We start from the raw sequence: 27,773 nt of genomic DNA, 5'->3' as shown, positions 1-27,773 counted from the left end.
AAAGTGTGCCAAGAAAATATTCCCCACACCATTACACCACCACCACCTGCCTGAACCGTTGATACAAGGCAGGATGGATCCATGGTTTCATGTTGTTGATGCCAAGTTCTGACCCTACCATCTGAATGTCGCAGCAGAAATCGAGACTCATCAGACCAGGCAACGTTTTTCCAATCTTCTATTGTCCAATTTCGATGAGCTTGTGCAAATTGTAGCCTCAGTTTCCTGTTCTTAGCTGAAAGGAGCGGCACCTGGCGTGCTGCTGTAGCCCATCTGCCTCAAAGTTCGACGTACTGTGCGTTCAGAGATGCTCTTCTGCCTACCTTGGTTGTAACGGGTGGTTATTTGAGTCACTGTTGCCTTTCTATCAGCTCGAACCAGTCTGGCCATTCTCCTCTGACCCCTGGCATCAACAAGGAATTTCCGCCCACAGAACTGCCGCTCACTGGATATTTTTTCTTTTTCGGACCATTCCCTGTAAACCCTAGAGATGGTTGTGCGTGAAAATCCCAGTAGATCAGCAGTTTCTGAAATATTCAGACCAGCCCTTCTGGCACCAACAAACATGCCACGTTCAAAGTCTCTCAAATCACCTTCCTTCCCCATACTGATGCTCGGTTTGAACTGCAGGAGATTGTCTTAAACCATGTCTACATGCCTGAATGCACTGAGTTGCCGCCATGTGATTGGCTGATTAGAAATTAAGTGTTAACGAGCAGTTGGACAGGTGTACCTAATAAAGTGGCCGGTGAGTTTATACTCTCTATTGATTGATTGATAGTGAATTTGACATCATCCCACTCCTACCCTCTAAATTACTGCAGCTGAGGTGACACAGGTATACCACACAGTAAAACGTAGCTACCCAGAGCTACAATAGTGCTGACTGTGGACACAGGCTCAATCAGAAGATTTTTATGTGATTCCAAAATGATGAAGAAAATGACTTTGAGGAGAACAAAGCAAGAGGCACTGTTGAAACAAGTGCTGGGTCCAAAGGCAGTGGGTGATGTGCTCAATATCTTAATGTCACCCATCCCATTTTCCATACAGACCGATCCCTCGAATAAATTGAGCAGGAAGATGCTTCCCCTTGCTGTCCAGTACTTCAGTCCAGAGTCTGGGCTCACCAACAAAATGCTGGACTTCATAGATAATGCAGACGAGTCAGCTGCTGGAATTGTAGCTCTCCCTTAAGAAATTTGGCTTGTCAATGGATCACGTGACTGGATTCAGTGCCGACAACACAAATGTTAATTACGATATTCACAACTTCGTTTTCACTAACATGCAGAAAAAAACAAAACAATCTGCTGCAAGGAAACTGCCATGCCCACGTAGTGCACAATACAGTTTTCTCATCTAAAATAGATACATTTCTATGCATTTTAAGAGTTTTGGAGATGCCCCTTTTTTTCGCCCGTAAGGCTGATTTCTATTTCTGAAAGGTGCCAACCCTACTCACGACACCCACCGCCCTATTACTGTGGTCCTGGCCGGCCCTTCTATCTCCACAACATTCGTATATTCGCTCTCAGCCCTCCCATTTCAAATGCATTGGACATCTATGGCCATAAATGGCAGCCAGTGAGCGCAAACTTGAGAGACTTGAGGTGCCGTTTTATTTGATGACACTTGCGCTCCCCGGGGTTAAACATAATTCCACTTTAATGCTACCCGTTCCTGAATTCGACTGGGATCAGAACAAAGCCTTGTTTTGATGAAGCCAGTCAATAATTGCCCTGATTTCATCGTTCTTTGAGGACCCCTAATCTGATTTGGTGAGTATCACAACATCAGGGCAAAGTGAAGAGTTGATTACCTCTCTGAAAGGATGCCGTCGCTCGGCGCCTGCAGCTGTTCGGCTAACAACTCTACATTTGCTCCTCGCTATATTTCATGCTGATAAGCTGTCAAAAAATGCTGAAAACAACTAAGCCTCTGTTTTGGAGATGCATTTTTGATGAATAATACTACTCGGTGCAAAACGCTCCAACAAACACTTTGCATTTTTTGGGGTAATTACATCTGTGTAAAAGTCAACTTAATCCTTTGATGGAGCTGGAACAACAGTATAATGCACTTCTCGGGGAAGCTTGCGTGATAAGACGTCACTTGTAATGGCGCTTAATTTTATTCAATGTTTTGAAATTGTTCAGACTTTAAGGTGTGTTGAATGCAAATATTCTCATTAGTGTGTCTTATCGACGAATGAATAAAAATGTGGCGTATTCTCAGGGGCGACAGTTTTTGTTTTGCTTGATATTTTGTTGTTGTTGAAGATTTAAGACGTAGCTACCATTTATTATATCACTCTGCTTTTCCGTTCCATAGTTTTACAAAACTCATGAGTTACAGCCTTGAGATAGGAAGAGAAGTTTTTTCCAATGAGGCCAATTTGTTTGCTTTGGCAAAGAAACAGAAACAGAATTAAACTCACTTCCTAAAGAAGCAGCCATTTGTCAAATGAATTGCATTTCCATTCGTGTCAGTGCTTTGAGATACAAGTTTAGCTCACTGACAGTGGTCCTACTTGAAAAGATTAGAGAGGCCTGTAATTGTCAACATGGGTAAACCTCAACCATGACAGACAGAATGTGCGAAAAACAAAAAACAAACAGAAAATCACATTGTTTGATTTTCAAAGAATTTATTTCCAAATTAGAGTGGAAAATAAGTATTTGGTCACCTACAAACAAGCAAGATTTCTGGCTGTCAACGAGGTCTAATGAGGCTCCACTCGTTACCTGTATTAATGGCACCTGTTTTAACTAATTATCGGTATAAAAGACACCTGTCCACAACTTCAGTCAGTCACACTCCAAACTCCAGTATGGCCAAGACCAAAGAACTGTCACAGTACACCAGAGACAAAATTGTAGACCTGCTGAGAAGACTGAATCTGCAATAGGTAAAACGCTTGGTGTGAAGAAATCAACTGTGGGAGCAATTATTAGAAAATGGAAGACATACAAGACCACAGATAATCTCCCTCGATCTGGGGCTCCATGCAAGATCTCATCCCGTGGCGTCAAAATGATAACAAGAATGGTGAGCAAAAATCCTAGAACCACACGGGGGGACCTAGTGAATGACCTTCAAAGAGCTGGGACCACGGTAACAAAGGCTACTATCAGTAACACAATACACTGCCAGGGAGTCAAATATACACTCACCGGCCACTTTATTAGGTACACCATGCTAGTAGCGGGTTGGACCCCTTTTTGCCTTCAGAACTGCCTCAATTATTCATGGCATAGATTCAACAAGGTGCTGAAAGCATTCCTCAGAGAGTTTGGTCCATATTGACATGATGGCATCACACAGTTGGTGCAGATTTGTCAGCTGCACATCCATGATGCGACTCTCCCGTTCCACGACATCCCAAAGATACTCTATTGGATTGAGATCTGGTGACTGTGGAGGCCATTTGAGTACAGTGCCATGTTTAAGAAACCACTCTGAGATGATTCCAGCTTCATGACATGGCGCATTATCCTGCTGAAAGTAGCCATCAGAAGTTGGGTACATTGTGGTCATAAAGGGATGGACATGGTCAGCAACAATACTCAGGTAGGCTGTGGCGTTCCAACGATGCTCAATTGGTACCAAGAGGCCCAAAGAGTGCCAAGAAAATATTCCCCACACCATTACACTACCACCACCAGCCTGAACCGTTGATACAAGGCAGGATGGATCCATGCTTTCATGTTGTTGACGCCAAATTCTGACCCTACCATCCGAATGTCGCAGCAGAAATCGAGACTCATCAGACCAGGCAACGTTTTTCCAAACTTCTATTGTCCAATTTCGATGAGCTTGTGCAAATTGTAGCCTCAGTTTCCTGTTCTTAGCTGAAAGGAGTGGTCTTCTGCTGCTGAAGTCCATCTGCCTCAAAGCTTGACGTACTGTGCGTTCAGAGATGCTCTTCTGTCTACCTTGGTTGTAACGAGTGGTTATTTGAGTCACTGTTGTCTTTCTATCAGCTCGAACCAGTCAGCACCAACAACCATGCCACGTTCAAAGTCACTCAAATCACCTTTCTTCCCCATACTGATGCTCGGTTTGAACTTCAGGAGATTGTCTTAAACCATGTCTACATGCCTAAATGCACTGAGTTGCCGCCATGTGATTGGCTGATTAGAAATTAAGTGTTAACAAGCAGTTGGACAGGTGTACCGAATAAAGTGGCCGATGAGTGTAGATCGGATTTGAAATGCGACTTACCTGTTCAGACTGTCAAGTTAATGACTCACTCGGGTTGGAAAAACACGAAAAAAATTTGTGCATTTAGACCTGCGGTATGAACCTAGCTTTAGTAATCACTAAAGTAACCAGATTACTTTTTTGAGGCGTAGTAAGTAATCAGTGATTAAATTACCTTTTCTGGTGATTTGTGACAATACTGGTAATCAGTCATTGAATTAATTTTTCAAGGAATCTGTGACAACACTGGTAACAGTACACACAAGTCACGGTTCCCTACGTACCTCGGTACACGGGTTACGGTTCGATAGGTATTTGGTGCAACAGGAAAAGAGAAAGACAAAACGACATAAAACGAGAAAGTTTGTTCTATCAGCTAAGACTAAAAAATAGTTCTAATTAAAGTAAACAAGATAAAAAAGAAAACATCAAACTTGTGAATTAGTGTTTTTTATGGTTCGTAAATTCACAGATTATGTGCAAAAATAGACAACACACCCTTTTTTGTAGTGACCCCCTAAAGTAGGCCTAACGACGCCAATTATTGTTACATTTTAAAATAGAGATGTCCCGATCGATCGGCATCGGTCCGATCACGTCTTTTTCAAAGTATTGGAATCGGCAAAAAAATATCGGCCATGCTTTTTTTTAATATATATACAGTGCCTTGCAAAAGTATTCGGCCCCCTTGAATCTTGCAACCTTTCGCCACATTTCAGGCTTCAAACATAAAAATATGAAATTGAATGTTTTTGTCAAGAATCAACAACAAGTGGGACACAATCGTGAAGTGGAACAACATTTATTGGATAATTTAAACTTTTTTAACAAATAAAAAACTGAAAAGTGGGGCGTGCAATATTATTCGGCCCCTTTACTTTCAGTGCAGCAAACTCACTCCAGAAGTTCAGTGAGGATCTCTGAATGATCCCATGTTGTCCTAAATGACCGATGATGATAAATAGAATCCACCTGTGTGTAATCAAGTCTCCGTATAAATGCACCTGCTCTGTGATAGTCTCAGGGTTCTGTTTAAAGTGCAGAGAGCATTATGAAAACCAAGGAACACACCAGGCAGGTCCGAGATACTGTTGTGGAGAAGTTTAAAGCCGGATTTGGATACAAAAAGATTTCCCAAGCTTTAAACATCTCAAGGAGCACTGTGTAAGCCATCATATTGAAATGGGAGGAGCATCAGACCACTGCAAATCTACCAAGACCCGGCCGTCCTTCCAAACTTTCATCTCAAACAAGGAGAAAACTGATCAGAGATGCAGCCAAGAGGCCCATGATCACTCTGGATGAACTGCAGAGATCTACAGCTGAGGTGGGAGAGTCTGTCCATAGGACAACAATCAGTCGTACACTGCACAAATCTGGCCTTTATGGAAGAGTGGCAAGAAGAAAGCCATTTCTCAAAGATAGCCATAAAAATTCTCGTTTAAAGTTTGCCACAAGCCACCTGGGAGACACACCAAACATGTGGAAGAAGGTGCTCTGGTCAGATGAAACCAAAATTGAACTTTTTGGCCACAATGCAAAACGATATGTTTGGCGTAAAAGCAACACAGCTCATCACCCTGAACACACCATCCCCACTGTCAAACATGGTGGTGGCAGCATCATGGTTTGGGCCTGCTTTTCTTCAGCAGGGACAGGGAAGATGGTTAAAATTGACGGGAAGATGGATGCAGCCAAATACAGGAACATTCTGGAAGAAAACCTGTTGGTATCTGCACAAGACCTGAGACTGGGACAGAGATTTATCTTCCAACAGGACAATGATCCAAAACATAAAGCCAAATCTACAATGGAATGGTTCAAAAATAAACGTATCCAGGTGTTAGAATGGCCAAGTCAAAGTCCAGACCTGAATCCAATCGAGAATCTGTGGAAAGAGCTGAAGACTGCTGTTCACAAACACTCTCCATCCAACCTCACTGAGCTCGAGCTGTTTTGCAAGGAAGAATGGGCAAGAATGTCAGTCTCTCAATGTGCAAAACTGATAGAAACATACCCCAAGCGACTTGCAGCTGTAATTGGAGCAAAAGGTGACGCTACAAAGTATTAACGCAAGGGGGCCGAATAATATTGCACGCCCCACTTTTCAGTTTTTTATTTGTTAAAAAAGTTTAAATTATCCAATACATTTTGTTCCACTTCACGATTGTGTCCCACTTGTTGTTGATTCTTGACAAAAAATTACAATTTTATATCTTTATGTTTGAAGCCTGAAATGTGGCGAAAGGTTGGAAGTTTCAAGGGGGCCGAATACTTTTGCAAGGCACTGTATATTTTTTAATTAAATCGTTTTCTAATTGTATTTAACGTCACAGACATAATATGTTACACTCATCCAGTCTTTAGTTTAGGCTTAAGGTAGGGTTATCAAATTTATCCCGATAACGGCGGTAATTAATTTTAAAAAAATGTATCGCGTTAAATATTTAACGCAATTAATGCATGCGTTGCACAACCCACTCACGCATTGTCGCGCTCAATCTGTAATGGCGCCGTTTTACCAAGTTAGAGAGATAAAAGGAAGCATTAAATGAGTAGAGTGAAAAGCCTTTGGAGCCTTTTTTTTAATAGGCTAAAGCCTTACAATCCCTTTCCCTATGATTAGAAATATCATGGGAAGCAATGTGGGGAAGCAAGGTAACAATTGATCTTTTTCTTAACACCTTATGTTATTTCCCAACGCAGAGAAGATATATTAATTGGTACCACTACACACAGTCATGGTTCCACTTCCCATCATGCATTTGGGTTGAATGGCTGCAGTATCATTTACTGAAAGCTCAACAAATACACTAGATGTCAATATTTAGTCACAATATACATAGTCACAAGTCTTTCTATCCGTGGATCCCTCTCACAGAAAGAATGTTAATAATGTAAATGCCATCTTGAGGATTTATTGTCATAATAAACAAATACAGTACTTAAGTACTGTATGTTGAATGTATATATTCGTCCGAGTTTTATTCATTTTTTTCTTAATGCATTGCCAAAATGTATATGATCGGGAAAAATTATCGGGAATGATTGGAATTGAATCGGGAGCAAAAAAAAAAGCAATCGGATCGGGAAATATCGGGATCGGCTGATACTCAAACTAAAACGATCGGGATCGGATCGGGAGCAAAAAAACATGATCGGAACAAACCTATTTTAAAATGAATATGGCCCCATCTAACACTGAAATATCGAAAGAAAAAATTCATAGAATTTTACACATTGACTGTCATTGACAACGATTTAAACTGTGAGGACTGGCTGTGAATTCTAATATTTCAGTGCTATTGATAGCCAGCTTCTCCCAGTCAGAATGGATTGGACGACTAGCGCTGTCAATAACACCCAATGCGTTAAATGAGTGCCCTTGAAACGGTTAAAGGGTGGGACCTGACAAAGCAAAATAACTCTCATTTTACCTCGTCTGTATTGCTATCATTAAAGCTACTTTTCCTGCCTTTTGCCTCATTTCAGACAATCAAGGCAACCTCTCAGCTAGGTGACCCGAGGGTGACCTACAATCTCGAAGACGGAATGGTCCCGGAAACCAACATGCCAGTTCGTTTCTACCTGTCCCCCAATCGCGAGGACGGCTCCGCCTCCATCCTTGTCTCGGAGCCTCTCGATTACGAAACCACCCCTTTCTTCTCCCTGCGAGTGCGAGCGCAGAACGTGGCTGCGGTGCCACTTGCTGCTTTCAGCACCGTTTATGTGAATATCACAGGTATTGCGGAGAGGAAAAAAAAACGTGAGCACTTGATGACTTTCTGAAAACTAATTCTCACTTTTCTGTCAAGACGTGAACGACAACGTGCCATTTTTTACGTCATCCATCTACGAAGCTTCTGTAACAGAAGGGGCTCAGATAGGAACATCAGTTCTTCAGGTGTCAGCTCATGACAATGACCTGGGTCAGAATGGAGAGGTACTGCAGCATAGTTTTCACAATAGATGTCAAATCATGTGGCTCTTAAAAACGACATTAAAAGCCTTTAAATGAGTTTATCACTAAGGCTGTCAATGGCAGTTAATCACCACATTTTCTTTTCATCCGCAGATAACATACTCTCTTCTGAGCGACAACAGCGGTGACCACCTCTTGTTCCGAATCGAACCCAAACTCGGGATCATCTACACGGAGGCCGTTTTTGATCGTGAGGCCCGCAGCTCCTATTTGTTGGAAGTCCAGTCAGTGGATGGGCAAGAATCGGCTCGCCCCGGCAAGAACAAACAACCAAATTCAGGTCATTCATTGCACAATTGTATTATTATCAGGGGCGGTACGTAATCAGAAATGTGTAGAGTAGCCAATTTATGTATGTAATGTTTTAACGAGAAAAAAAGCACATCTGTATGTAAAACATTACCTTACTTCAGATATGATCACGCTTGCATGATGCTACAGTATCTTGCAGATAAAAACAGTAAAAAAATGGGTCAACATCACTGACTTGAATTTTTCAAAAAGGACTCACCTGATAGATTTTTTTCAACGTACAGTGATAAAAATTGGGGAGTCAATACCCTGTGCAAAACTGCACCAAGAAGTCTGTTGGACCCATATCCCAAACCCAACAGTAAATCAGGTATTTTGAATTAAATATGAAAAAAAATGCAATTTCAGTCAATTTACAGGGTGCACGTTTGAGACAATGTTGCCTAGGGAGTTAGTTGAATCCTCCTCAAAATTGGTGAGACTGTTCATGAGACATATGAGATCTAAAGTGAACTGAAACTGAGAGACAGCAAGAACTAAAAGTGCTATTTGGTATTTGGCAAAAGGGCTTTTTGGCATATGGCATTTTTTTGGCATGTAGCAAAATGGATTTTGGTATGTAGCAAAATGGATTTTGGCATGTGTCAAAATGGATTTTGGCATGTGGCATTTTTTTGGTATGTGGCACAATGGATTTGGTATGTGGCGTTTTTTTTTGGTATGTGGCAAAAAGGATTTTAGTATATAACTTTTTTTTTGGTATGTAACAAAGTGACTTTTGGTATATGGCAACTTTTTTGTATGTGGCAAAATGACTTTATACGGCTTTTTTGTATTCAGCGTTTTTTGTTTTTTTTGTTTTTTTTTAATCGGGCATTTTTGCAGGCCATGCACACCCATGCCATTGACGGTTCTGCACATCCAAATTTTCCATTTATTTTGAATGGCAGAAAAGCGTGCGGTTGTGATTTTTGACCATACACTTACCATTACATCGCATTGATATTCAGCTAGCACCCAACTAAGGTTATGCCATTGACGGCTTTGCACGTCCAAATTTTCCATTCATTTTGAATGGCAGAAAAACGTGTGGCTGCGATTTTTTTTACCATACCCTCACTATTACAGCGCATTGACAATCAACTTGCACCCAAGCAAGACCATGCCATTGACAGCTTTGCACGTCTAAATTTTCAATTTATTTTGAATGGAAGAAAAATGTGTGGTTTTGATTTTTGCCCATACACTTACCGTTAGATCGCATTGACATTCAAATGGAACCCAACTAAGGCCATACCATTGACGGCTATGCACGTCCAAATTTTTAATTCATTTTAAATGGCAAAAAAACATATGTGGCTGTGATTTTTGACCATACCCTGACCATTACAGCCCATTGACATTATACTGGCACCCAAGTAAGGTGAGTGAAAATAAGTGAAAAGTGAAGTGAAAATCACGTCATCATTTTGTCTCACCACAAATTTTGAACAGTCATACCTTGACATATATACAACATATCTGCGCCAAACCTCCCGTGTTTGCTGAGAGTCGTGCCCTGAAGGGTCTTATAGACCCCAATCACATGACGTCAACGCCCCCCTGACTGGAGCCGCCATATTGTCCGTCAGCCTGTCGTGTTTACACATTACCGCTACGTACATGCCTCCTATTGCGGCGTGTTTTTCTGCTCGTTAACATTAATAATCAAAATGGTGAAGGCGTGTGTGGCGGTTGGACTTGAAGTTCTACCGTATACCGAGAGACCCGAAGAGGAGAGCGAGATGGACTGCTGCTATTCGACGAGAAAACTGGGCACCAAACGATCATCACAGACTATGTAGTAGTCATTTTATACCTGGTAAGGTGCATTTAATATATATTTAAAGGGTTTTGGGCTGACAACCACAATTAAGATCATTGCGAGGCTAATCGCCGACAACATACAGTTTGAAATTCAAGATGTTTATTTCTTCTGCCATCATTATTTTTTAAATAATATTTACGGTAGCTGGTCCCAAGTGAAAGAAGCTGGCCTCGTCTACGGATCATCAGTTAAACAGGGGTGTCCAAACTTTTTGCAAAGGGGGCCAGATTTGGTGTGGTAAAAATGTGGGGGGCTACCTTGGCTGATTTACGTAGAACAATATATTTAAACAAAGTTAAGCAAGCCCTTCTGTGTGTCACATTTGCTTTATTATTATTTTTTAAAATTCATAATTTCAACAATCTCGCCTTTGTGCCGTTCTCTTTCGACACTCGGGCTCTTGCGAAATACTGCTGCTGTGAAATTAAAGTAGCTTCAAGTTGCTTTCATTTCTCGCTGCGTATCTTCCCTCTAATGTTGTCGTACATGTCAGCGTGTCTTGTTTGGTAATATCGCGTCACAGCGAACTCTTTGAAAACAGCGACTGTCGTTTTGCAAATGAGGCAGACACAGTTGTTGCGTATTTTATTGAAGAAATAGTCCAATATCTACCTATCCTTGAAGCGTCGGCCATCGCAGTCAACTTTTTTTTTTTTTTTTATTGATTGTCGCCATTTTAGAAAATTGGAAGTAAAGGGTCACACGGGGTAATGTTGCTTAGTGTGCTGTTCTTAAAGTTTTTCAAAGTTTCGTGAGAATAGGCTGAGTTTCTGTGGACAAGATAGTTGTAGATATCAGGGTAGCAGATGTCAGGCAGAGACGGCGAAGACAGCGGGTCGAAAAATATCGATTTAGGCATTAAATATGGATCTGGCGAATGGATCGACCGAAGCTTTTCCACATAACGCCTTTTATGCAAAGTTTACAGCGTCTGAAAGCACCGGGGCTTCCATGAATTGCACTATGAATTGCACGATAAATTGAGACCACTGAGAATACGGACACACAATGACGGACAATATGGCGGCACCACACAGCGATCACGTGATTGTGTGACGTTGGTGATTGGGGTCTATAGAGGTCATTTGCATCAACCCTGCAGCGCCAACTACTGGCAACAGAAAGTCACTCATTTTACTTCTACATGTCCAGGTCCTTTCAGGTTGGTCAGTGGAGTTACAAGACCATTTTAAAGCCTATGTCCACGTGTCTGTCTGTTGCCATGACGACACTTTGTTCACCATTAAAAGGAAGTGGATTACTTCAGGGACATATAGAGCTACAAAATTTGGCACACTTGGTCAAACTGGCCCAATTAGAAGATTCAGTTTGGTTTTGAATAGGGACGTGGCTGCACAGCTCAGTAGTGCCTCATTTTTTGTATAACCCTTTCAATAGTTTTTTTTTTTTTTTTTTTACCTAGATGTGTGTGAATGTATTACTCATCTAAGGATATACACAAACATCTCTGTCAGCCATGCCCACAATACAAAAGAGGTTCCACACAAAAAAAAGACGTGTTTTGAGCACTCGTTAGTTTCTCATGAGATAATGAGAAGGGGACGATCTGCCACCATCCTTGGCTGCGTGACGTCCGAGTAGCGCCAATTGGCATTACTTTCCATTTACGTGGGGACTTGTGACTCTTAATCTGGTGACATGCAGCTGAGAAATGTTTCACCTCATCCACTCTCGTAATTTCAACTACTCAATTTCTAACTAATGCCTTTCTATTTATTTACAAGGCCGTCCGAGTGGCATTTCGGGAGTCACAAATCCTCTCTCAGAATATGACGTTTGTATTCCGAAGTGAGTCCTTGCGAATGTTTGTGAAGATGGTTTTATGCGTAAAGTCTGATGTTTTGAAAAAGAAAGTCGTCTCTCTAGGGTTGGCTGCCCTGCTTAGCATTTGCAATCTGACTTAGCGGCGTCTTCCGCGACATATCTCCCGCATCCAGAAGGGCTCATCTCCTCTGCAAACATTACCTGTCTCTCCTCATCACCCTTGGGATACACAAGAGGAGGTGAAATGTAAAAACAAATAAAGACAGCCACATTCCAACATCATTATCACTTCTTTAACGCCTTTAAATTAACGTGTCACCATGTTGTTGTTTTTTTGTAGGAGGTAATTTATTCGATTTTGGGGGGGAAAAAGGCAGAAACTTAATGAGGATGCAATGAGTGACATGTTGGGACACGAATGCTTGTCAACTTATAAATATTTAACTTTTACTAGAGTTTTATGTTATTTTTTTGTGTTAAAACCAACAGTTAACAAAACTTGTTTGCGTGTCGTTTCTTCTATGTGACAGTGATTCTTATACTGTACTCAATAAACAAATGGGAGATGAATGCACGTAAACATGCTTGTCAAAATGTTGCCAGAATTTTCGATTGCTCACTCGCTGTCGTGTCCTTTGGCTACAGACACAGCATATGTTCGAGTTTTCATCAGCGACGTCAACGACAACAAGCCGGCCTTTGTTCAGAGACTCTATGAAGTGGCCGTGGATGAGGACGCAGATGTGGGTTTGGCTGTTGTCACTGTCAGTGCTAATGATGAAGATGAAGGTATGTCTGATGGGACAAATGGTTGGGGAGGAACAAAGGAGGTTTTACTCACACTTCCTACAAATTACACTGCTTTTTTTTTTGTTAGCGCTCTCGAACACCCTCTCAAAATACAGAAATTATGTTTGGAGTGTGGTCTGGAAAATAGAAAAGTACAACAAAATCTGCGTAACAGTGCACCGAGGGCGCCGATTTAATGACTTTTGGGGATCGGTGATTGGTTGATCATTAAAAATATTGCTGGATTTCCTCGTTGTGCACCATATCAGCATTTGGTCGCTGACATTTGTGGTCATCAATATGAGGATACGAGTGCACTTATTGGATATTTTCATACTTTTGGGACCCTGACTTAATTTTGTGGCCGCTAGATGGCTTTATTACTTGTCTTTCCAACCTGGTACGCCAGATTGATTGTTCCCTTTATCCGCTACGATTATACAGGGTGGGGCAGAGCAACTTGCTTATTTAAATTTGGCACCCTGAAGCGATGGTTGCTCTGAGGATGGTCGGGATGGACTTATTTGAGAGGGTGGGGCTTAAAGTTTGGTTTTTAACATGCGTTATTTATTTTCTGTTCATTTTTCAGGAAGCCCAGTGAGCATCATAGAGTGGACAAAGTTGGAATGCGTTTTTGCTGTTGAGGCATTTTTTTCAAGCGGTCACTCAATCAGCACAACACATTGTGTATTCCGTAGACATTTCAATATTGCCCCCAGTGGTTGTGTTCCTGGGAGGCAGTAGAGTATTTCATGGGTAAACAACTTCAGGGAAATGGGTGATGTAAAGAAAAAGAAACATCGCCTCCCAGAAACAGCAAGGTCACCCCAAAACATTGACGCGGTGAGACAATCTGTTTTGAGATCTCCCCGACGGTCTGCAGAATCATCAATGAAGAATTGAAATTTCATCCCTACAAATTAGCTATAGCACAGGAACTTAATCCACGCCATTTTATTGCTCACTTGAAAAAAAAGCCTCAACAGCGAAAGCCAATTTTTTCCACTCTGAGATGCTTACTAGGGTTCCTGAAAAATAAAGACAAAATAAATAACGGACATTAATAACCAAACTTTAAGCCCCACCCTCTCAAATAAGTCCATCCCTACCATCCTCAGAGCAACCATCGCTTCAGGGTGCCAAATTTAAATAAGTAAGTTGCTCTGCCCCGCCCTGTATTACATACAGTGGTACCTTGACATACGATCTTTTCGACATCCGATGTAAAATTTGACTCCTCACTTTTCTCGTCATATGACAACATGCTCGAAATACGATGATTTTCCCCCCCCCCGCAAGACGGACGCACGGGCCCCGACAAGGTTAGTGCAAGTGCTGAAAAAAGGAAAAAGGTTAAGCTTACTGTTGAAATTGAGAAGGAAATGATAGAAAAATATGAGCGTGGAGTGAGAGAACTGGCTAGGATGTGCTTTTTTCTCACAGCATTTAAAAGTTAGTTTGTATCCTATTACACTCTTATATAGGTGAGATTTAAAAAAATGTAAAAAAGTATGAGGTTTTTTTTTTGCGATGAAATTGACAGTTCAATTTAATAAGTTCAGATATAAACATATTTGATGTGAAAGACGTTATAGAATGGCTAATTTAATAACGTGTAGAGCATGAAAAGTAATGTCAGTTACTTTGCCGAGTAACTAATTACTCTTACATTGCGGTAACTGAGTTACTAACTCAATTACTTTTTGTGAAACGTAATTTGTAACTGTAACTAATTAGTTTTTTAAAGTAAGATAAACAACAATGATCATCACCAAGTTGGCATTGTCCTTGTAGATGCTACAAATATGTGCTTGTCTATGTTCATGCAAAATTGTTGGAAACATTTATTTAATTTTGGACTAAAAATTTTGAATTTCATAGACGAAAACATTTTGAGTGTCGACTAAAACTTTACGACGAAATTTGAATGAGATTTCGTTGGCTAAAGCTAGATGAAAACGAACACAATTTAAAAAAAGACTAAAATATGACTAAGACTAATCAGTATTTTCATCCAAAAGACGAAGCCTAAAACAAAAAGTAAAAGGGAAGCCAAAAACAACACTGTTTGCAAGGCTGTTGAATTCAGTCATATAATACTTTTTTTTTAGCGAATGCTGACATTTGTCTTACATGTAGACTGTTCTAGCATTAAAAGATATGAAGATGCGAAAAAATAAAGATTTTGAGACCTCGCAGTTCTCTTTATCAGAAAATTAGTAATGAATTTTGATCATCACCAAGTTGGCGTTGTCCTTGTAGATGCTACAAATATGTGCTTGTCTATGTTCATACAAAATTGTTTGAAACATTTATTTTTGGACTCAAACTTTTGAATTTCGTAGACGAAAACATTTTGATTAACTGTCGAGTAAAACTTTACGATGAAATTTGAAATAGATTTCGTCGACTAAAGCTAGATGAAGACGAACACAATTTGAAAAAGACTAAAATATGACTAAGACTAATCAGCATTTTCATCCAAAAGACTATGCCGAAAACAATAAGTAAAGCGGAAGCCAAAAACAACACTGTTTGCAAGGCTGTTGAATTCAGTCACATGATACTTATTTATTTATTTATTTTTTTTTTTTTTTGTGAATGCTCACATTTGTCTCACATTTGTACTGTTCTAGCATTAAAAGGTATGAAGATGCGAAAAAATAAAGATTTTGAGACCTCGCAGCTCTCTTTTCCAGAAAATTAGTAATGAATTTTCCTCAATCTCGTAATTGTGCTTTTTTTTTTTTTTTTTTTTTTTTTTTTTTTTTTTTTTTTTTTTTTTTTTTTTTTTTTTCAAAAGCCAAATACTGCTGATTTAAAACAATTTTTTTGGGCTAAGGAAGATATAATTTTGGAAAGAAAAAAGTGTTACCGTACCTTTTAAAAGAACTTAAACAGTCTTGGTTCACATATAATTTGCAATGTTTTACAATTAATGGGATGAATTAGAATATTAATAGTGTATGGTGTTTGGATCCGCGAAATTGTTGGAAACTAAAAAAATTTAATTTCGTAGATGAACACATTTTGATTAACACTCGGCTAAAACTTGACGACGAAATGTGAATGAAATTTCGTCGACTAAAGCTAGATGAAGACGAACACAATTTAAAAAACACTAAAATATGACTAAGACCAATTAGTATTTTCATCCAAAAGACTAAGCCTATAACAAAAAGTAAAAGGGCAGCCAAAAACAACACTGTTTGCAAGGCTGTTGAATTCAGTCATATAATACTTGTTTTTTAGTGAATGCTCACATTTGTCTCACATTTAGACTATTCTAGCATTAAAAGATATGAAGATAGAAGATATGAAGCGAATAAAATAAAGATTTTGAGACCTCGAAGTTCTCTTTTCCAGAAAATTAGTAATGAAATTTCCTCAACCTTGTGATTGTGCTTTTTTTAAAAGCAAAATACTGCTGATTTTTTTTTTGGGGGGGGTGGGGGGGGTAAAGGAAGATATAATTTTGGGAAGAAAAAAAGTGTTACTGTATCTTTTAAAAGAACTTAAAACAGTCTTGGTTAACATATAATTTGCAATGTTTTACAATTAACCGGTTTGATTGGAATATTAATAGTGTATGGTGTTCGGATCTGCAAAATTGTTGGAAACTAAAAATGTTTAATTTCGTACACGAAAACATTTTGATTAACTGTCGACTAAAACTTTACGACAAAATTTGAATGAGATTTCGTCGACTAAAGCTAGATGAGGACGAACACAATTTAAAAAAGACTAAAATATGACTAAGACAGTATTTTCATCCAAAAGACTATGCCTAAAACAAAAGGTAAAAGGGAAGCCAAAAACAACACTAGGCTGTTGAATTCAGTCATATAATACTTGTTTTTTCAGTGAATGCTCACATTCGTCTCACATTTAAACTGTTCTGGCATTAACAGGTATGAAGATGCGAAAAAATAAAGATTTTGAGACCTCGCAGTTCTCTTTTCCAGAAAATTAGTAATGAATTTTCCTCAACCTTGTGATTTTGCTTTCTTAAAATACTGCTGAATTTTATTTTTTATTTTTTGGTATAGGAAGATATAATTTTGGAAAGAAAAAAAAAAGTTATTTTTTTTAACAAAACTACAACAGTCTTGGTTCACATATAATTTGTAATGTTTTACAATCAACAGGATTGATTGGAATATTAATAGTGTATTAGAGGTGTGCAAAATTTCCGATTCTTAGATTATTCGCGATTCGGCCGTGGAAGATTCGAGAACGATTCACAAACATCCAAATTCCGATTATTGAAATATGCCAAGTAAAGCGGAAGTACAACACACTCAGCGCGCCGCGCGGTCAATGAGCAACGGAGCGAGAGTAGCTAAACATCATGCTTCTCATTACCCGGCCCCTCAGGTAATGCCAATGCTCAACTCACGGCTCTAGCTCAACTCATGCCACGAGATAAAAAAACACAACAACATACCTGAAGCTGCTACAAAAGTACGTCATCCACATAATGTTACGGTAGATATCATTTATATAAGACTAGATGCACTACGGTAGCGGTAGTGTTTGCAGCACATATACAAAAAGCTAGATGCAGACGTAGTAAATGGCCGCCATCTTAAAGCAGTACACTTCTCTGCAAGGCTGTTGTAGCGAACCTTCCAAGCAAACCTAATTAACTTTTTATCTAAAATACTCCTAAATCGGTAAAATATTGACTTGAATCTATCTTTAAAATAGTTTTAAAACTTTCATATTTCGAAAGTTGACAAAAGGGAAATTATGGATTAACGGGAGCAATTTTAACAACTTTAACGGTTGATTCACAACATTAAATTAATTGAATGTAGTTTAAAGCTGCTGATACAGAATGGGGACTGGAGTTTTTTATTTACTGTTATTTTTGTATATTTGTTTACTGCTATATGTTAACTTGATACTGAAACAGTAGTTTGGTTTAGCCTGAGAGTATTTTTGAACAATTTTGGAACAAATGTACAAAATATTTAAAAAAAAAAAAAAAAAAAAAAAAAGGGGGGGGGGTGCATCAATAATCGTTTTAGAATCGAATCGGACCATCTGAATCGTAATCGTCATCGAATCGTTAGGTGCCCAAAGATTCCCAGCTCTATAGTGTATGTGTTCAGGATCTGCAAAAATGTTTTCAAAGGTCAGTGATCACAAAAAAAATTGTCATCTGTGCACCCCCAATATTCATGAAATGAACCCCATGAGCGGTCCTGACCAATCTGGCCTCTTCTGAAAATTACATTTGCTGATACCGTTTTAGCACACTGGATTTAGAAGCACTCATGATTTGGTAATGCACTGATGCACATATGTTCCAAAAAGAGTGACAAGCTCCCACTCAGTGGGAGGCTGGGATTTAAGCAATAAAGCACTTTCTCATCCTCTCTATAGAGGTAGACTGAGATCCCTTTATCAGACACGTTTAGGTCCGTTAATCAAGTATTTATGGGGGAGCTAAAGCTGAACTGCATCACTAATGATGAACAGTTGCGGAATAACAGCAACCCCCACTATTAAAGCACTGTTGTACTCATATGCTCAATCTATCGTGTTTAAAAACTCGACACTGGGCTTGACCGCTGTAAGCCTGCCAGATCTCAGTGGGAGACTGGCTGCACTTTGTCAGTCCTGCATGTGTTAATAGTGCAGATTAGAGTATTTACATGGGATTGGAGCTACTTTAACCCAACAGGGTCATTGAAAGCAAATACTGTACATTCCAGGAGATTTTTTTTTTTTTTAATCTCTTCCAATGTCAAACCCGTTGATTGAATGGTCTGCATGTAGACATAGAGATAGGGTGAGTTCAGACGGTCTTTACAATCACCTCAATCCTATGTTAGAGCATTAAAAGCATTCCCTAGTCAACATTATCAGAGTGTATTATCTTCCATTCGTTTTGCTTTACATTTTGTTTGAGCTTCATCAAATCAGTGCAGGATTAAGACTGAAAATAAAGAGTAAAGTTGAAAATTAATTAAATGCAGGTTTAGATGGTGGAAGAAACGAGATGAATTACCCTTGAGATCACGCACACCTTGGCTTCAAACAACTCTTTCACTGCCATTCAAGGGTGTAGGTTTGTTGTCAACATTGGAAGGGACGATATACACTACAGTCATGTGAAAAAATTAGTACACCCCATTAAATATTCGGTTCTTAATTAAGAAATGTTCACATATCAATGTCTGATCTTGTTTTTCTTTATCTCTGGAAAAGAAAGTGATTTCATTTAGAGCTGCAGCTATCGATTATTTTAGTAGTTGATTAATCGATGATCTTTTTAGTAGTTGATTAATCGATGATCTAGTTAGTTCGCATAATCGGATAAGGAACATAAATAATTAAAATACCTGAGCTGAGCCTCAAACGTAATTAAAAAAAATAAAAAATGAGGAAATGAGGTATGTACAACAAAAGAACAATTGGCTAACATACATAGCAAAAGTCCGCTAGCTTAAATGCTATAAAACGGCAACTTAAAAAAAAAATTTTTTTTTTTACAATGCTCTTAACAAATGGTTCAGACTAGGGCTGTCAAAATTATCGCGTTAACGGGCGGTAATTATTTTAATTAATCACGTTAAATATTTGATGCAATTAACGCACATGCCCCGCTCAAACAGACTAAAATGACAGTACAGTGTAATGTCCGCTTGTTACTTGTGTTTTTTGGTGTTTGGCGCCCTCTTCTGGCGTTTGGGTCCAACTGATTTTATGGGTTAGTACCATGAGCGAGCATGGTGTAATTATTGACATCAACAATGGCGAGCTACTAGGTTTTTTTTTTGGATTGAAAATTTTACAAATTTTGATAAAACGAAAACATTAAAAGGGGTTTTAATATAAAGTTTCTATAACTTGTACTAACATTTATCTTTTAAGAACTACAAGTCTTTCTATCCATGGATCGCTTTAAGACAATGTTAATAATGTTAATGCCATCTTGTTGATTTATTGTAAAAATAAACAAATACAGTACTTATGTACCGTATGTTGAATGTATATATCCATCTTGTGTCTTATCTTTCCATTCCAACAATAATTTACAGAAAAATAAGGCATATTTTATAGATGGTTTGAATTGCGATTAATTACGATTAATTAATTTTTAAGCTGTCATTAACTCGATTAAAAATTTTAATCTTTTGACAGCCCTAGTGCAGACACATACTTCCACAAAAAACGGCTAAATATAACTAGAAACTACTTAACGAATACATTCAAAAAACATTAGCCCAAACAAAAACTTATGTTAGCTTGTGTTGGTCTTAACAGGGAGCAGCTGGTTTTAGCCACGTGAAATGAGGCAGACTAGAGAGCAGCGTATCCACCAAAATCAAGAAAACTAAATGCAAACACTTTCAAAACAAACCATTACATCGGCACTTTAATTAAACGAATACTCGAAGCAGCAAAATTTAATTCGAATCTTATTTTCTTATCGAATACTCGCGTTAACGATTAATCGTTGCAGGTAAATTTAATTTAATGTAATTTAATTGCAGGTAAACAACAACAAAAAATATTTTACTCTTAGACCAAATATATAAAACAAACATGCATATTCTAACTGAGGAAAAGTCAGGACACCCTACCACCTAATAGTTCACCTCACCTAATAGAACCCAAAGTTCACCTCGGGGTGAACTTGCTTGGACGGCCAGACCTGGGCATGTTGGCAGTTGTTTTGAATGTCCTCCACTTGTACACTGTTTTCCAGACAGTGGAATGGCATATTTTATATTCTTTGAGATCTTTTGAAATCCCTTACCAGAGCAATAAGCATCTACAACCCTCTTTTTGAAGGCCTCAGACAGCTCCTTTGATCTCACCATGGTGTTTTCTCTCACTTCAACAGTCAGCCACTGTTGAGAGTATTCTGTGTTGAGGAGTGCGGCAAACTTTCTTCAAACAGATGTCAAAGACTGGTAGATGGCTACAAAAAGCGTCTTACTGAAGTTATTCCGGCAAAAGGGGGTAACACTAGCTATTAACTCATTCACTCCCAGCCATTTTCACCGGTGCAACCCCCTTCGCTCCCAGCCGTTTTATTGGAGTTTGACTGATTTGCAAGGCCCACTGAAAATTCTGTTCTATTGCTATATAAACATGGAACCCACCAAAAGAAAGATTACACTCTCTTCTTTCAGCAGGAAAAAAAGGTTTGTCCATATCCATTTTCATTCTTTAGAAATCAGCATTAGAAAATAGCTTAGTTTGAGTAATTTTCCAATTTCTGATGAAAATTTTTGTGAAAGCATACATTTCAAACATAACTTTGACTTTAACACAGCTATTTTTTGCTTTAGTTACATCCCATACATCTGAATGATATTTTCTTTTTACAAAATAACATAAACAACAAGACAAATAGAGCTTTTGATAGCAAAGTAACAACTTATTTACACATAACTGAGTGATGATGCTGTTGTGGCCGCGACAGCCGGTGTAAACTTTTCCCTCATCTCTGCTCGGCGAGCAGCACGGACTCAACGGTATCGTCTGCTGCACTGGTGGTGGTCCCAGTCGTTCTGCTCGGTCGTCCAGCGCCTGGCATCCCGGGCGTCCTCCCGGTTGTTCTGCTCGGTCGTCAGCCACCTGGCATCCTGGACGTCCATTCAGTCGTCTTGCGCCAGCGCCTCGTCTGTGCGCCCCGGCCGTTGAATCGGGTTGCGGGTCTTACCAAATGCGCTACTGCCCTCCAGTGGCCAGTTTTATTGCTTTAAAATGGATTTTCAGCGTTGTGCTATGGAGCTAAGTTGAATCAGAACCCAGAGATGTCTCTTATGAAAAAAAACCGTAAAAGACGTACAAATACGTCTTTGGGGCACTGAAAAAATTAAAAATCGAACATATTAACACGTTTTTGGGACCAAATGAGTTAACTTTTTCCTCAGTTAGAATATGCATTTTTGTTGATATACTTGATTTAATGAGTACAACAATGTTAATTTTTGTTGTTTACCTGCAATTAAATCACTTTCTTTTCCAGAGATAAAGAAAAACGAGATCAGACATTGATATTTGAACATTTCTTAATAAAGAACTGAATACTTAATGGTGTGTCCTATTTTTTTCACGACTGTAAGAGCATAACCTGCATGTACACTTTTTGCTTGAAAGGGCCAAAATGAACCCAATTGATTTGCTAAATCAGGGGTGCTCAATACGTCGATCACGATTGACCAGTCGATGGCAATGCTAGTGTGGGTGGCTTGCCCCCCCCCCCCCTCCCTAAAAAATGTATGTGAATAGTTAATTATGATTCGGTTATGTGTATGTTGTATTGTGTGAGCAACGTATGAGGTTATGCAGCACCCATCTCTCTTTCTAAGCAGCTTCTTGCTCACGTTTTTCTAGTTCTATACTTTCCAGCAAAGTTCATTACATTTCTCACAGTTTAATTAACGTTAACAGTAGAAAACACAAACAGAAGACACTTCTCTGTCAGCAGCTTCCTACTTGAGTTTTGCAGGTTAGCAAGTTCACAAAGTTCAATGTTAACTATTCAGGAATGCAAAAAAATAAACATTTGTTTTAAGACCACTCAACCTTGTCCATCAAAATAAATAAATATCACTGAAAACCTTCTTAGTCAGGAAATAACAACAATAAATTAAAATGGAGCCTTCCTTCAGGTAGAACTCTACGGCTTTTGTCCACAATCACAGCCAAACTCAACAAAAAATGAAAGCACCTTAGGGCTGGTTAAGACCACAGAAAATAAAAATGAAAATTGGGGAGAAGGGGTAAATCTCTGTTCACTACATTCCTCACAGTTTAATTAACATCCGTAGAAAACACAGAAGCACACTTCTCTTTAAGCAGCTTCCTACTCGAGTTTTGCAGGTTAGCAAGTTCACACAGTGTAACTCTGATAACTCTGCTAACTCTGATGCAGGTCGGACTTTCAGTAGCAAAAATAGTGGTGTGTTCCCCACCTCCACCTTTTTTACATTACCTACAGTGGCTGCTGCTGGCCGAAAAAAAAAACTTATATCCCTCTTTGAAGGGGGCGGAGGAGGCAGCATGTTTTCTAAATGTTGTATTTCTGTCGGGGCTGTGAGCGGAGTGAGCGTGCGTATGTGTTGGGGGTTGGGACAAATCATCAGCCATTCAATGGTGTGTTTGAGGGTGGGGGAAAAATGGACCGTCACATTCAGCAAATAAAAAGGGGTAAATGTGAGTTTGAACATAATGAAAATAATTCACTTAATAATCACTAGGGTCAATTCTATCCTTACAGCATATGGGAAGACAATCTAGATGACTTGAAGTCTCTATATAATGCATATAAGGTTGCTTTTGAGGATCCTGAAGAAGTTGGTAGTGTTATGCCCGTACCGTCCTTATGCAAACCTACGCCCTTGCTGCCATTGGTAGTGTAAAAATAATTTGAACTGGGTTGGCAAGCCTTTATTATCATGTTTCTTTGCTGCGAACGTTGATAGACATCCAATCCATTTGGAGGCGGGGGTGCTCGCAGCGATCGTACCAGATTGTTAATGTGAATGTTGTTTTTGGCAGCCCTTTTAAATTTAATCTTAGTTTTAGTCTTTTGGACGATAATACATATTTTAGTCATCTTAAAATGACTGTGTTTGTCTTCGTCTAGTTTTTGTTGACGAAAACTCAAGACAATTTCCGTCTAGTTTTAGTTGACGTTTATTAAAAGAAAAAAAAAAAAAATATATATATATATATATATATATATATATAAACGGAGAGAGACTGAGAGCTGTTGAAGAAGATTCCTGCTAGGATATCGGCTTTGTGTTCATCTAAACGGGTGCAAGTTTCACACAACCCCCCCCCCACAAAAAACAAACAAACAAAAAACAATGTGATGGGATGATATTAAAATATATATACAGTATACATATATATATATATATATATATATATATGTATATATATGTGTATACATATGGTTTTGGGGGGTGTTTCAGATCGTCCGGCCCTAGTTCAGTCTTGTAATTGGTCAATGAGTCAATTTATGAAATACAACATGAGACCCCAATAGTAGGAAGAATGTCGATCTGTTTCCTTAGAGTTGCTTTCAGTGTTGTAAGAGCTCACACGCCAAAGCTATTCATTGTTCAAAGTAAAACCAATTCATTTTTAGTGCAATTCTGGTTCGGCAATGAATTGTGTAAAATCACAGTGTCTAACTTGTGCCATCTTGTCCCAGGTGCCAATGCCAAGTTGCGCTATCAGATCACTTCTGGCAACAAAGGGGGCGTTTTTGACATCGAGCCAGAAGTGGGGACCATATTCATTGCACAACCGCTGGACTACGAACAGCAAAAAAGGTACAAACTGCTGGTTCTCGCCTCGGACGGAAAGTGGGAAGACTATGCAGCTGCAGTGGTGACAGTGGTTAATAAGAACGACGAGGCGCCAGTGTTCTCCATGAATGAATACTACGGGTCGGTCACAGAGGAACTCGATGGGTCTCCTGTCTTTGTCCTACAGGTGAGATACAAAGTTTCTTAATGAAGTGAATAGTTACTTTTCTTGCACACACCATATAACTGTTTGCATTACTCTAACACGCGTAATATAATCAATCAGGGAATAGTATAATTTCTCATATTTACTGTAGGATTTTGTATTACTCTAGCACACCTAATATAAAATAAATAGCACTTATACAATAGTTTAATGAAAAGAAGCGGAATAGAGGGCATAAAAGATACACAGTGCCATCTTATCACAGAGGCCTAATGCGTCATGAGCAGGATTGACGCACCAACTGTTGCAATCGGTTCTCCCGGGCACTCCTAAAACAAGTAGCATCAGCCGCCCAACCAGAATAACAAGTTAATAGCGCAGGCGCCTTGGACGTCAAGACCTGCGTCGGTCGCTGTGGCAACCACGTCCCAGCCACGAAGGATGACGCACGAACCTGACCTGCCACAGAGGGATGATCCCAAGACAACACCCAGCCACGCCTTCGGCCTGGCCCACTCCACTGCAGCTTTCAAAAAGAATTGAACATTTAGATAACTGTCGCTGCTCGGGAACATTCCAATGTGTCCATTGTTTTGCGGACCTTGGATCCAACACTGTCTCTCTGTCGTCTGTTTTTGCCTTGTTTTTTGACCATTGTCGACGAATAAATTGTCAACCTGTTTTCGGTGAGCCTTCTTCAAACTTTTGGAACACGGAGTCAGTACAAAGGGTTAACACGGGAATGAACTCAGAGTTTTGGCCCTTCCGGCCGACTTGCTGGAGTGGTGCCAGCTGAACAGCATTTCGTTTGGCTGGCGCTTTTTCCGCGACTTGCCGGTGGGGGTGGGGGCTGTCAAATTCCTTCAGAAGAGAAATAATTGTAATCATGTACCTAAAAACTAGTTGGAACAAAATGTTGTCTTTATCCCCGCAGGTAACGGCGAACGACCCAGACAAAGATGCAGACCAAGAAGCAATACGATATTCCATCCATGGCCAAGGCGCAGAGTCACACTTTATGATCAACGACATGACAGGCGAGATGTATGCTCAACGTACCATGGACCGAGAAGAGCGTGCTGTTTGGCGCTTCGTCGTCATGGCGACAGACGAGGAGGGCGAGGGATTAACCGGTTTTACAGACGTTATCATCAACGTGTGGGACATCAATGACAATGCACCCACCTTCTCGTGCCTGCCAGATAATTGCCTTAGTAGCATCGAAGAGAACTCGCCTCCCGGAACCTTTGTTGTCGAAATGACAGCGGTAGACCTTGACGATGCAGCAGTAGGCCAGAATGCGATTCTCACTTACCAAATTACTGAAAATGTTAAGAACACAAACAGAGAAGATCTTTTCATGATAGATTCCAGTACTGGCACAATATCAGTGGCGTCTGAAGGTCTGGACAGGGAGTTGGCGGACAGTCACAGGCTTGTCGTGGAGGCCTGCGATGGTGGGAGGATGACAAGTACAGCAACTGCCACTATTATCTTAACAGACATTAACGACCATGAACCAAAGTTTCAGCAGGAAAGATGTGCTGCCACAGTGCCCGAGAATTCTGATGTGGACGCGATCGTTCTGGAGTTGGGTGCCACAGACCCTGACGCAGGCCCTTACGGTCAACTTTCATTTTCCGTGGTAGATGGAGACCCAGGGCAACAGTTCTACATGGTCAGTCACAGACTAGATCAGACGGGTGTTCTGAGACTGAAGCGGAAGCTGGACTTCGAGAAGCCCGGAGAGCAAAAGTTTAACTTGACCGTCAAAGTTGAAGACTCCGACTTCTCCAGCTTAATCCAGTGTCTAGTTCTAGTTGAGGATGATAATGATAATGCGCCTGTCTTTACCCAGAGCTCTCATCTTCTCCCTCCTTTGAACGAAGACGTAGCTGTAGGAACCACTATCATCCAGGTGCTGGCTACAGACTCTGACTCCGGTTCGAACGGGGAGATATTCTACAGTATTCTTCCTCAGTCTGACCCGTATGGAGATTTCACCGTGAGCCAGTCGGGTGTTATCACAGTCGCCAGGCCACTGGATCGAGAATCCATGGCCAGTTACGATTTGGTTGTAACAGCGAGGGACAACGGTAGTCCAGCGCTGAGTGCCAGTGTGACGATCTACTTGCCTCTGTTAGACGTTAACGACAACGGTCCAGAGCTAGAGACAGTCTACAGTCCTGTGGTGTGGGAAAATAGTCCAGCACCTCAAGTGGTCGTGTTAAACGCAACCTCGAACCTGCTTCAGGTTTTGGATAGAGATTCCCCAGAACACGGGCCTCCTTTCAGCCTCTCCTTGCCTTCCGTCTATTCGGCTGATTTTCACCTCCAGGATCACGGCAACGGATCCGCCACACTCACGGCACTGCGGAGATTTGATAGGGAAAGACAAAGCAACTTCCTCTTGCCGGTGGTTATGAGTGACAGCGGCTATCCACCAATGACTGCCACAAGTACTCTCACAATAACCATTGGTGACCAGAATGATAACGCCCATCAGGCAGGAGAGAAAGATATCTACGTGTATAGCCGCAGGGGTGAGTTGGTGATTTGCTCTTCTTTTGCTCTTTTCTCTTTGTTTTTGAGAACAAGTGATTGATCAGGAGAAAAATGGGAATAATGCTGAAGGCGAAGGTTTTTACTCTCATAACTGCTCTGTGCAGTGTGGAATTGTAATTGGACAGTTCCTACTACATTGTAACAATGTGTCCTTGACTTCCTAACCCAAAATCATATAACATTACAGTCATCATTACTATATTTGCTTGTTTTTTTTCTGTTTCAAGGGAAACGCAACACCATTATCATGTGTATCTTAGCGGAAAAATCTTGTTTAGTTAAAACACGAAAATTATACAAATGATCATTTTATGACGTGCAAGGGTAGAGAAAACCTAAATAACACTCAGTGTTTACAGGGATTGGCCACCAACATGGTGGCAGCCATTTTATTCATGCTGGTACTACTTAAGCCAATCAAATGCGAGATTGCCTGTCCTTCAGTGTGATGACATTAACCCTTTATAGCAGGGTTCGGGAACCTTTTTTGACTGAGAGAACCAACATATTTTATAATAGGATTTAGGCCTGAACGATATTGGAAAAAACTATTGTTGCGATTTTTTTGAGGTGTGCAATATATTGCGATATTATATTGCGATAGTAAAAAATATATATATATATATATTTTTTAAAAAAATTTTAAAGAAATTTTCACTAGATGACTTGAATAGCTGTTTGGAAATACTTTGCATGACACACCGTGACCACAGTGTATTCATATAATACCGTTTCATTTGTGAATGATTAAGATTGCTGTATTATTATGAAGGGATCCAGGAAGCCATGTCTGCACAAAATGGATAATTTATTGAACACAATATTTGACACTTCAACAGCAGCAAATACATTAAATGACAAATAAAAGAG

At 39.8% G+C, this 27,773-nt stretch overlaps 1 protein-coding gene across 2 annotated transcripts in view; it reads left to right on the top strand.

The window, feature by feature from the left end:
• Positions 1-27,773, top strand: part of LOC130916155 (neural-cadherin-like) — a 442,935-nt gene that overhangs the window by 246,056 nt on the left and 169,106 nt on the right. For both annotated transcript variants that reach the window (XM_057836649.1, XM_057836648.1), the window contains 6 exons: positions 7,699-7,948; positions 8,022-8,149; positions 8,282-8,468; positions 12,738-12,881; positions 24,076-24,359; positions 25,273-26,881. In XM_057836649.1, the coding sequence (XP_057692632.1) occupies positions 7,699-7,948; positions 8,022-8,149; positions 8,282-8,468; positions 12,738-12,881; positions 24,076-24,359; positions 25,273-26,881 (2,602 nt within the window). The remainder of the gene's footprint in view (positions 1-7,698; positions 7,949-8,021; positions 8,150-8,281; positions 8,469-12,737; positions 12,882-24,075; positions 24,360-25,272; positions 26,882-27,773) is intronic.

This window comes from Corythoichthys intestinalis, chromosome 5 (assembly GCF_030265065.1).
Source record: "Corythoichthys intestinalis isolate RoL2023-P3 chromosome 5, ASM3026506v1, whole genome shotgun sequence".
Taxonomy (NCBI): Eukaryota; Metazoa; Chordata; class Actinopteri; order Syngnathiformes; family Syngnathidae; genus Corythoichthys; species Corythoichthys intestinalis.
The sequence above is the reverse complement of the archived record's forward strand: the minus strand, read 5'-3'. Positions and strand labels throughout refer to the sequence as shown.